The sequence below is a fragment of the Vicugna pacos genome, chromosome 4 (genome assembly GCF_048564905.1).
Source record: "Vicugna pacos chromosome 4, VicPac4, whole genome shotgun sequence".
Classification (NCBI taxonomy): Eukaryota; Metazoa; Chordata; class Mammalia; order Artiodactyla; family Camelidae; genus Vicugna; species Vicugna pacos.
In genome coordinates, this window is record NC_132990.1 from 7806068 (window position 1) to 7818445 (window position 12378).

The following is a 12378-nucleotide window of genomic DNA, read 5'->3' on the forward strand; positions in this document are numbered from 1 at the left end:
GACGCCCCTTCCCCGCCCCCTCCTTGTGCGCGTGAACGAGACAGCTTTCAGTTCTCGCGAGAGGTTTCCCCTCCCTCCCCCCCGCTAGTGAGTGCGCGAACGAGAAAGGAGGAGGGCGCTCCAGGCGAAAGCACTGCGGACGCCATTATCCTCTGTTTCTCTGCTGCACCAACCTCGACGTCTTGCCTACGTCCCGCTGGTTTGTGGCCTATAGGTAATTAGGGTTATTGGGGCTTGAGTAGTATGGGTTCGGATAGGGGTTTGGCCTCCCTAAAGGCTCCGTTGACTTTTTCCAAGCCAGGGTTTCTCGGGCCCTTCGCGGCCTTACAGCCTGAAGGGAGGCGCCGGTGGGGGGCGGGGCCGTCCCCTCCTCCGGCGCCTTGATTGATGCTGCCTTGGGCCAATCGCTTCGCCCTCGCGCCACCGCTAAAGCCGGGGCAGCCAATCGGGCACGGCGGCGGGGTAGGCGAGCGCGGGGAGGCGGGGGACGGTGGCGGGGGCCTGCGCTCGTTCTCTGTCTAGCTGTGACCGGCTGAGGCGGCGCGTCGGCATAGGGGCTGTAGCTTCGCCCGGTGAGGAGTGGGGCTGGGCGGACGGCGCGTGGGGGCGAGGGCTCGAGGCCTGTTTCTCCGCCTGAGGGAGGCGTTTGGGGGCTGCTTGGGGGTTGGCCGATTCTGGGAGGGAACGTTGCCGAGGTTCCCCTCCCCCACCTCCGCCATTTCCCTGAGCGTAGATCCGCAGTCCGCCTTGTGGTACTAGAGGCTTCGGGAAGTGGCGAGGCTTCTGCCGGTAGGACGAGTTGTAGTATTGGGAGCTAGGCCTCTAGTGTAGTAAGGGGGTTGCCGGCGGGCTGGCCCCGAGAGCGGTGGACCACGCTGCCGTTCTCTTTGTGTGGGTCCCGCTGCACTCGGGCTCCCCCGGCCGGGAGCGGGAGCGGGCGAGCTGGGACGGCCGGGCTGCCTCCGTTGCTTTGTCTCTCCCGCGGTGGGGGAGGGTGCGGGGGATGAGATCGCGGGACCGCGTGGTGGGTGGGGGAGGGGGTCCGCACTCGGCTCCGCCTAGTAGCACGTAGTCGCCATTACGCGGGCCGCCATTTCCTGTCGGCTCCGGGTGAGGAGAGGTGCGGCGCTGGTGCTCTCGCCGCGGGAGCTTGTTCAGCTCCAGATACTCGGCTGTGGCGGATCCCGGTATGGGGTGTTGGGGAGAGGAGGGCATGTGGCTCCGGGCTGGTCGCGTACGTACTTCGTGATTTTCGCGGCCCGAGAGATGGTGCCGGAAGGACCTGAAGAATATTTGGTTATCCTTAGAAACAGCCTATTTGTCTTGAAACTTTATCCGGATCTGCCACCACACCTCAGTATTTAACTGAGTAGTGTGCCAGAAGGTTAGCGTTTCAGTTAGTCATTAGAGTGGTTTAGCGACAAACATTAGGGAAGAGTGGGAGGCATAAATACTGGCATGAGTTTTAGCGTTAAGCTGTTGAGCTATTTATTATTCTTTTTCTATAGGGACCACATGTAGCCTCCTACTAGTCCCGAGGTGGGGGGAGCTAAAAGGCTGTTTGCAGGACTATCACCACTCTGGTATTGGAGGTATAACTGTCAGGGTATACTGGTTTTTTTTTTTTAACGTAATTTAAAATACCCCGCTAGTGACAGTATTGGTGTTCAAGGGCTCTTTTGGAGAGTCGAGTGGTACTGGTAGTTAGAGCTGCGCTATCAGGTTTGCAGATTTATTCCTTCAGTGGATAGACCCGACGGTTGGCTATACCTAGAATTTGCCTTTGTACCTGTAAACTGTAAAGAGTTAAGAGAATGTTGTTTCAAGTCACCAGTAGAAACGAAAACCCCATAGCGATTTAAAATTCCAATATAAACATTGTTACCTTTTCATAAATTTATACTTTCGGGAGCAACTTGGACTTAAATGCCGCACATATGTCTGGTCTTCTATGTATATGTATCATATAAAATAACCAGTTGCTGTGATTGGATTTGATCCAATGGCTAAAAATTAGTGTTTGTCCTTTTATCGAAAAAAATCAATTATGGTCCTTGTGGTTTGTGTTTTTGTGTTTTAAGGCAGTCATTTGGAAGTTTAAGACCCTAAAACCAAGGAACAAGTTTTTAAAATAGCTCTTTTGTTTGTTGTGTTCAAATGGGTGTTCATTAGTATTCAGTAATAACCGAAAAAAACAAAACTGATTTGTGTTGGTTTTTATAGGCTACTGCAGGACTAGGGTGTCAGTTGGTCCCGCCCAGAACACTTGAGTTCTGCTCTGCAAGGATATATAATAACTGGTATGTTCTAGAAGCAGAGTCCTTTCTTGCCTTTTTTTTAATATTTAGTGAGATGTACAGATTATTTTCCAGTAAGCCAAACGTACTAGCCTTTCTATTTTTCAACAGATTGGTGTGTCCATTTAATACGAGAAAATGGAAACGGAACAGCCAGAGGAAACCTTTCCCAACACCGAAACCAATGGTGAATTTGGTGAGAAGACATTTTAACAACTTTATACATTTTCTGTACTGTTAATTTTGGTATTTGTTCAATTTGGGATCCCGGTCAGTTACATCCTGGCCTTTTATTTAGGAACTAGAACTAACTCATTTGTATCATTAACTGTAAACTTGATTTTAAAAAAGACAGTATATATAAAAATCTTTTTCTAGTATTTTGAAATTCTAATCTTTGGAACTGTTTGGTAACAGTATCTTGTGTTTTAGAAAAACGTTATTGGAAGGGAGCATGCTTTGAATTATATTTAAAGTCCATAAAATTAGCAACAAATCTCTTAAAACAGAATGAAGTTACTTTTAAATGTGGTTAAAGGTGCCTTTCTTGAAGATGCTGGTGCTTCCTTTGAAACCTGAACTGTTAATTTCTAGGTAAACGCCCTGCCGAAGATATGGAAGAGGAACAAGCTTTTAAAAGATCTAGAAACACTGATGAGATGGTTGAATTACGCATTCTGCTTCAGAGCAAGGTATAAATTTTATTTTTGAAACTGGTTCTTACTCAAGTAGGAATTAAGTTCTGATTGGGCCCTCTGGGAAGCCTTCAGATTTGGTCTACACACAGGCTGCGGAATCTAAAAGATTTCTGTGGTTCTTTCTGAACAGACTTTCTAGGCCGTGATGACTTATTTCGCTAACAATTAAAATAAAAACCCTAAACCTAGCCATTGCACAGGTCAAACTAGGAGATGGGTGTGGGTAATCCTTAAAGCATTAGTGGATTAAAGGTTATATCTTGATTACATTGTGGATTCTTTGGTTGGCAGCTTACCTGACTATCTCATAATGTGAAGGTACCTACTAACAAGTATATAAGTTACTACTTTACAAAGGTACTGTAAAATTAGATCCAGTGCTTAAGTTTTATCTGAGTGTATTTCTGGCATTCTGAGTAGTTCTAAGCTGTCTTGGGGTTTAGTCCTCAAAGCACATAAACTTAATTTTTATTAACCTGATGTTATGAGATCCCTAAATAGATTTTCAGCCTTCTTACTCCCAAAAAAAGAGATTACAGTTGTATGGGGTTTGTTTGATTGGTTTTGGCTAAAGCTTATGAGCATAGGGAAACTTAATTTTAGGAAAAGATAAAATAAGTGTCTTATCTCATTATTTTCTCCAGAATGCTGGGGCAGTGATTGGGAAAGGAGGCAAGAATATTAAGGCTCTCCGTACAGACGTAAGTATTAAAGAGTTTAAACTACTACACAGGCAGCTTCAGTTTATGTGTTTGTAGTTTAAAGATGAGCGTCATAGAAATCATTTAATAGTCTAGATACAAGCCTTTTATAATAATTGATTACATAGATGATTTGCCATTCCTGATTTAACAAAGCCCAGACAGTTCAATTGGGGGAGGGGTGTCTGTATTAAACCTCTCTTCACTTTCTAATTAACTTTCCACCAAATTATTCACTTAAAAGCAAGATAACATCTTAATTAGAAATAACAAATGGTATAAAAAAACCCTTAATTGCATCATTTCCCATGTGTGAATCAAATACAGTATTACTGAAAACCATTGCAGGTGGCTGATTAAGCTCCGAAATTTTTATTTCTCTTAATTTTTTTTCAATTTGTCCATCTATTCTTTAACAGCTTACACATGGAGTACAAAGAAATTGAGGTTGCATGGTTTAAATACAGATAAAAAATAGAGTAGGCATTTTATAACTGGGAAACAGTTTGTCAATGCTAATGATTTGTTTGAGTCTTCATATTTTATAGTGGGTTGACTCTTGTGATTAGACACAGTAAATGTTAGTATCACCAGAAGTGAGTTTATTTGTAGGACTTGGTTACACCACAATTCCTAAATTTTTTTTCTCATGTACACACTCTTGATGTTTTCTTGCTAAAGTTGAGGCAAATGATAGCTTTGTGTTGAATACTGATTTGATAGTATTTCATTTCTCTCTTGGTCGCAGATCTCTGTATGTTCCTCTTGATTTTACTGTAAACTGAACTTGAAAATTTGTTTAAATTTTACAAACTTACCTGTTAGCATCTAGGAGTGCGTTTTAAACTTCCAGGAAACCAAAATAACTAGTCTTTTAAGAGCTAGGGTTTTTGGTGGTGTGGGAATTTTTGTTTTGTCTTTTATAAACCTCTTTCCTCTTAATCCAGATGTTCTATATAATTATCTGGGTTATTAATTTCCCCATTTTCCTCAAGAATTTGAGTCATGACAGGTTTTGTGTCTACCCTCATGAGCCAGCCTGCTACTGAAACATCGTTTGTTTTTTTAAAAAAAAAAACTAGTTACCATCATTAAAGGTCCTTAAATGTTAAGCCACAGTCAGATATAGAGAAGTCCATTATTGTGTTAGTCTTCAGAACAACTTAAGCTTGTTTCATTAATTGAGAGTATGAGTATAGTTTGTATTAAATTAAAATTTATTGCTTTTCCCCCTTTTCCCTCTCCTTGTTTTTTTGGCCATATATCTCCGTTGCCCATGTACTGGATCGACTTACCCCTGCGTTGCCCACCATGACGTTGGCCCATCCGCCCCTGAACGCCCATGTGAAAACCCTGGTTGGCTATGCCCAAAAATGTGCTCGTTGCCAAACGGGTACCATACTTGACAACTTCTGATTGAATGCCCATGCCCAATGCCAACATCCACGAACGCCAATGACCAATGCAGTACAATGCCAGTGTTTCAGTCCCAGACAGCAGTGGCCCCGAGCGGTATGTCCCAACAGTTTATGCCTCACTGCCTGAATAGAAAGAGAGAAATGTATTTTATTACCTGCCTTTTATATAATTAAATAGTATCCCCTTTAGACGGTGTATTGTTTTTCAAGTTTCTGTCTTATTTTCCCCATTAAGTCTTTTTGTCACTGAACTTTTACCGTGAGTTGCCCACCCAAACGATCCACTAATTTTATTTCGATGGAAGGAGCACAGCTTCAAGTGTTGCATATTTGCTGCATTGTAAATCAAATTGTTACCGAAATAGTCTCTCGCTCTGTCTTTGTGGCCCACCTTGCTTCCCAACATTGCCTGTTCATAATTTTTTCTGATGAAATGCTAACTCTGGTTCACTTTCCTTCACTTCTCATTTGTGTTGTCTTTGTTTTGTCTCGCATTTGTATTTGTTTTCTTGCAGAGCCCATTAGTGATCTAATTTCTAACTGGTATCCATAACCTTACTCCAAATACAATGTTCACCACTTGCATATTCCCCACTTTGCCTAAGAGAAGGTGTGCCAGTTTTACCAATGTAACAGCGAGGGTATCCTTAATTAACTTAGTGGTGGCGGGGAACAGAAATATTCAACTCTGCTTCAGTTCTGGTCAATTTATTGCCCACTTAATCTGAGCCCTTCCAAGAGCCCATTCTCTCTGTCTCTCTGCAAGTCTCCTAATATTGTTACCATGTTTGTATTGGGCATAAAACAAAATGCATGTGAACAATGTATAAATAGGCTACTTTAAATGGGGACTATTAAATAATTGTATGTTACTTCTCTGTAGAAGTTTGTATGACTACTGATGATGAACACAAAACTCATTTTTCTTTTCCACCTTTTTTGTACTATCTGGTATTTGTGATGTTTGACAGCATATTGAGTATCAGTGCTGATATTGAAACAATTGGAGAAATTCTGAAGAAAATCATCCCTACCTTGGAAGAGGTAGGCTCATTTTTTTAATGTATTTGGCAATTGGGGGGTGCTTAAGGATGTTTTAAAGGGGCATAATGGGAGAGATGGGGAGACAACGGGTATAATAGTTTTGTAGCAGCAATGTCTTAATCCTTTGCTGTGTAATGTTCAGGAATATATTGTACCTATATTATTTGTTTTAAAAAATGTAGTCTGGCCACTCTGGAGTAGATAGGAACTACCTGTGGTCATGCATTCTCATGGGTTTAGGGTATATTTTATGGGCTTTAGTTTTGGAGGAGGTTTTAAGTTAGAATATTGACTGGGACTGTGTTGGAAAGGATGAATCTAGTTTGAGAATTTTTCAATTCTATGCCATTGTTTACTAGATGTATAGAGAAAAGCCTTGTACATTGATTTTTAGCCTAGATAAGCAGTTTGTTACTTAATGACAGTTGTGAATTATGTTGTAGTAGCTTTACCAATATATGCGACAATAGCCTGATCACACTAGACACTTAACCTATTACTCTTATTTTTCTACTTTCAGGGCCTGCAGTTGCCATCACCCACTGCAACCAGCCAGCTCCCGCTCGAATCTGATGCTGTGGAATGCTTAAATGTATGTCATAGTGCCATTGAACCCCACTGAAGTATGGAGCCTGGCCCATAGGATCAATTTTATTTTCAACATAGTGTACTTTTCCCATCTCTATAGAAAAAGGCTTAAAAACATGATAAATTAATGGTCTTACAACTCACTGTTGACCCTGCTCCATGCTGCAGTGGGAATTAACTACATTTGCAAAGTGCTTTGCAGTCATTTTTATTATGGTGTTATTTGAATGTTAATAATAATTTTGTGGTAACAGCGACATGCTAAATGGCTGCAGTGTGGGTATGGTGTTGCAGGACCTGAAAATAAAATAGTTTTTTAAGGTGGTGCAGAATGTCCTTTTTGGGCCTGGCTATTGAGGATAATAAGCACATAACTGGTAAAGTTATTGAAATATAAATTCAGGTTGCTCACTGCAACAGTATATTGTTATGCTTATAGCAGATAAGTGTGTATTCTTGGGGTATCTTGATTTGAGTCTAAAGTTTTGTAATTCTCCCTCTGCAGTACCAACACTATAAAGGAAGCGACTTTGACTGCGAGTTGAGACTGTTGATTCATCAGAGTCTGGCAGGAGGAATTATTGGGGTCAAAGGTGCTAAAATCAAAGAACTTCGAGAGGTAAAAAGCATTGTTTTGTTTTCTGCTGTGTTACTGGAAAATAGTTTTCCTGTATAGATTTGGTTTGGTGGGCTTCTCACTCCCTCCCCCTTTTGAGTTTCTTCCCCTAAGATTCCTCATCACTTCCATATTTAACTAGATTGCTAATTGAAATATAACCCAAAAAACCTGGCCACGCTAGAGAAGTTATTTTGCCAAAATTTTTGTGTCATTGCAAAGTCCTATCCCTTACTTAAGAAGGTTTTTTGTGAGGGGAATTACTGAAACATAAATGTTAATTTACCTGAACCCTGGGTTTTTCGGTGCATTTGTTTTTTTCTGATTGATTAATGCTGCTTTTGTGAACTTATTACAGAACACTCAGACAACAATCAAGCTTTTCCAGGAATGCTGTCCTCAGTCCACTGACAGAGTTGTTCTTATTGGAGGAAAACCTGATAGGGTTGTAGAGTGCATAAAGATCATCCTTGATCTTATATCAGAGGTACCTTCAGAACACTTCATTTATATTTAATTTCATAAAACATGTTTTATTCAAGAGTAGTCTCAAAACATTGAGGCAAATAGATTTTGTTTATCCTTTCCCTAACAGTTTTCTATCACTATGCTTTTGTTATCACTTTAAATTAAAAATACTAGAGGAGAATCTGGAGAGTGGATTTTTTTTAATGTTAGGTGAGATAATTTTAATAGCTTTTGGTCCTTGAAACGAAGTTTCTATGGTTCTATAGTGCTACATTGCACAGCTTCCCAAGTACTGTGCCTCACTATAGGTTACAGGCTTATCCAGGATACTGATCCCCTCAGGGTGGTCAGAGCTTCGTAATTCCCCATTGTGAAATGTGAAAGAGGTTTTGTGATCTCTTAAGATCTAAGGGTAAAATCAAGCTATTAATCTTAACCTCACAAGCACTAAGACTCAACTTTTTTGTTTGGGGCTCACCAAAAATAGTACATTTTTAAAATTCTTCCTATTATATTTGCCTATTCCTATCCTGGTGTCAAGTACCTCAGAAATAAAAGGATGTGAAATGTTTTGTTAACAAGAAGGTTAATATGAACCAAGGCTCTTTTTTAATCTATAATCTTGCTGTATTTTTGTTTCAGTCTCCTATCAAAGGACGTGCTCAGCCTTATGATCCCAATTTTTATGATGAAACTTACGATTATGGTGGTTTTACAATGATGTTTGATGACCGCCGTGGACGTCCAGTGGGATTTCCCATGCGAGGAAGAGGTGGCTTTGACAGAATGCCTCCTGGTCGGGGTGGGCGTCCCATGCCTCCATCTAGAAGAGATTATGATGATATGAGCCCTCGTCGAGGACCTCCTCCACCTCCTCCTGGACGAGGTGGCCGGGGTGGTAGCAGAGCTCGGAATCTTCCTCTTCCTCCACCACCACCACCTAGAGGAGGGTAAGTTTCTTTCACTCACATTATTAACATACATAAAGCTGTACTTTACAGGTGAAGGGGGTACATTTTTTTTTTGTTTGATGTATGTGACATGTAAACAAGCTGAGATTACAAGTGAGTGTTATGCTTGCTTGCAGAGATCTGATGGCCTATGACAGAAGAGGAAGACCTGGAGACCGTTATGATGGCATGGTAAGACCTTTGATATGTCAAATACATCATATGTATGAGAGCTAAAAGGGGTCTTAAAGTCAGGTAGTTAACATTTTTTGTTGAAGATACTATTACTGAAGAGTTTCACAAGCAGACTTTTTTTTTTTTTTAGGTAGCTACTTGTTATTTTTTTTTTTTGCTGGAATATTAAGGCTATTAATCCATCTTTGTTTCCTCCCAGATTTGTGGGTTTTGCCAATTTATGTATTTTATAAAGATATGAAATAGAAATTGGTCATAAATATAGTGTCCTTGATGAATAGAGACAGGTTCATGTTAATAGTTTACTCTTTTAACACAGGTTGGTTTCAGCGCTGATGAAACTTGGGACTCTGCAATAGATACATGGAGCCCATCAGAGTGGCAGATGGCTTATGAACCACAGGTTGAGTATCATGGGTGTTTGCATTCTTGTCAGTAACAGTTTTAAGATGCTTGCTTACTCATCAGTTAAGTGTTTTATTTACCCATATGTAACGTTTTTGTTTCTTGGAATGCTGTGTACCTGTATGGTTTCTTCCCCTAAGGATTGTCTTCTGGAATTTATTTACTAGGGAGGATATGGGAGGCTGTGGTATCCTAAACTGAGGGGTTATAGGAATGTTAAAATACCTGAAGTTTTGAGGCAAAATAATCTTTTTTTTCCTGTTTTTTTGTTTTGTTTTGTTTTGTTTTTTAGGGTGGCTCTGGATATGGTAAGTTTTCTCCTTTGTGAAATCAAACATTATTTCATGCTTTCTAAATGAACTTAATGCTCATTATTTAAATCAGATTATTCCTATGCAGGGGGTCGTGGCTCATATGGTGATCTTGGTGGACCTATTATTACTACACAAGTAACTATTCCCAAAGATGTAAGTATCTTTAATATTACAAAGGGTATTTGATGAGTCATTTTAAGTTCCCTGACTTTAAGTAAAAGGTTTTAACAAAAATATTCCATTTTAGGATTAAAATTGTGTTTTAAGGACTTCAGTGAGATATCATTTTGCAGTTTGAGTCTTGTCAAATGATACTCAGTACTATTAAAAGCAGTTAGAAGGGTTCTGAGCCCTTGATTCCTTCATTAAAGGAAATGGTGGTTAGTGTTGTAGATACATTATAATCCAAATCTACACTAGTTGGAGGGACATTAATAAAGCAAAGTCAGTAAGTTGTACAAAGTTAATGCTCTTTATGGTCACTGAAAGTACAAGATAATACAGATATTTTTGAAAGTATGTCATAAACACTTGTCTCTAAAAATCTTTTCAGTTGGCTGGATCTATTATTGGCAAAGGTGGTCAGCGGATTAAACAAATCCGTCATGAGTCAGGAGCTTCGATCAAAATTGATGAGCCTTTAGAAGGGTCCGAAGATCGGATCATTACCATTACAGGAACACAGGACCAGATACAGAATGCACAGTATTTGCTGCAGAACAGGTCAGTTTGAGTTTAGCTTTATGTTAGCCTACACATACTAAAACTTTAAAAAGCTTTTCTTCTCAACTAATTTTTCTTTTAGAAGCCATGGTGTCTCAACCTTTTGGGGACCTAACTTCTAAACATTCTAATAGCTTTGCTTCAGTTTTCTTCTTTCTTACTAAAAACGAAGACATTCAATACTAATCTTGCTGGAAGAAGCCTTAACCAAGCAAACTTCTCATTTCTCTGGTGAAAACTGCTGCCAGAACCACTTGTTATAAATTATACAGAGCCTGTAGAAAATATAGAAGATTTCAGTGGATGTTGGTCTAGTTCTGTGTGGAAGACTAGTGATTTTGTTGTTTTTAGATAACTAAATCGACAACAAATCACAGTCTGCCATATGGCACAGGCCATGCCTCTACAGGACAAATGATTGGTGCAGTAAAATGCAGCATTTCACACCTTAACTGGCATTTCTTTGTCTTTTCTACCAAATATTAACAACTTTTGGTTTTCTTAATTCTGTTCTACTAATGTCTGATTTACTATTAATCTTTTTTCTTGAGTTTTACATTGCTCTATTTCATATTTGCTAATGTTTTAATTCTTATTTCTAATTGTGTAATGGACATATTTATCGGTTTAATTTAGCATTGAAATTGTCTTAATGTTGATTAAGATGTTACAAACAAATTCTAATTCGTACTTTTTTTTCTTTTCTTTTATAGTGTGAAGCAGTATGCAGATGTTGAAGGATTCTAATGCAAGATATTTTTTCTTTTTTATAGTGTGAAGCAGTATTCTGGAAAGTTTTTCTAAGACTAGTGAAGAACTGAAGGAGTCCTGCATCTTTTTTTTTTTATCTGCTTCTGTTTAAAAAGCCAACATTCCTCTGCTTCATAGGTGTTCTGCATTTGAGGTGTAGTGAAATCTTTGCTGTTCACCAGATGTAATGTTTTAGTTCCTTTCAAACAGGGTTGGGGGGTGGGGGAGGGTGTGCAAAAACTAACATTGAAATTTTGAAACAGCAGCAGAGTGAGTGAATTTTAATTTTTGTTCGTTGTTGGTGGTTAAAAAAAAATTCCCCCCATGTAATTATTGTGAACACTTTGCTTTGTGGTCACTGTAACATTTGGGGGTGGGGGACAGGGAGGAAAAGTAACAATAGTCCATATGTCCCTGGCATCTATTCAGAGCAGTGTGCAGAATGTAATGCTCTTTTGTAAGAAACGTTTTATGATTTTTAAAATAAATTTAGTGAACCTATTTTTTGGTGGTCATTTTTTTTTAAGATGGTCATTTTTCAAATGGCTGAATTCCCCTAACCGGCCCCCAAACTATAAACACTAAGTTTGATTTTCAGTCTTCTGTTGGATATAAATAAGTGCATCTCCTCTAGGACATAGGCAAAATATCTTGACAAAGTCAGTTCTGGTGATTTCTTGATGGTTTGAAAGTCCATTACTTGGGAGGAAATTCCACCACACATTCATGCTTACAATAAGCTGGGTATGTTTGTTTGTTTGTTTTTACAAATGCTTGCCCCTGCTTTGCAACAGTTTTCTGTTAGTAATTGTGAAGAACCAAGAGGAAGCAGTACAGGTGGAGTAGTGGTATAAGTATATACCAAACAGCAGCAAGTATTAATCAGAATAATACTTGGTTATGGAAGTGACTGATGCTAAACAAATTCTGAATTATTTTTTATTAGATAATTTCACCTATAGACTTAAACTGTCAGCTTGCTAGTGTCTTATTAGTTAAACTTTGTAAAATATATATATATATATTCTTGTTTTTCCATTGTATGCAAATTGAAAGAAAAAGATGTACCATTTCTATGTTGTATGTTGGATTATGTAGGAAATGTTTGTGAACAATTCAAAAAAGATGAAAAAAATTCCTGTGGATGTTTTCTGTAGTATCTTGGCATTTGTATTAATAGTTAGTTCACTTCCAAATAAATAAAACTCCTA

At 39.3% G+C, this 12378-nt stretch overlaps 1 protein-coding gene across 16 annotated transcripts; it reads left to right on the top strand.

The window, feature by feature from the left end:
* The first annotated feature begins 61 nt into the window (after positions 1-61).
* HNRNPK (heterogeneous nuclear ribonucleoprotein K) lies at positions 62-11669 on the top strand. Of its 16 annotated transcripts, none has more exons than XM_072959201.1 (17): positions 63-214; positions 2224-2300; positions 2406-2493; positions 2892-2989; positions 3640-3696; positions 5165-5208; positions 6086-6158; positions 6679-6750; positions 7252-7365; positions 7721-7849; positions 8473-8780; positions 8918-8972; positions 9295-9378; positions 9673-9688; positions 9765-9847; positions 10248-10417; positions 11131-11669. In XM_072959201.1, the coding sequence occupies exons 3-17, from the start codon at positions 2436-2438 to the stop codon at positions 11162-11164; spliced, it is 1395 nt and encodes a 464-aa protein (XP_072815302.1). In that variant the 5' UTR covers positions 63-214; positions 2224-2300; positions 2406-2435; the 3' UTR covers positions 11165-11669. The 16 variants fall into 16 exon arrangements, with proteins under 16 accessions (XP_015099027.1, XP_072815302.1, XP_006209309.1 ...); XM_006209247.3 differs by having other exon boundaries at positions 2409-2493; XM_006209249.3 differs by having other exon boundaries at positions 2409-2493; positions 11191-11669.
* The last annotated feature ends 709 nt before the right edge of the window (positions 11670-12378 follow it).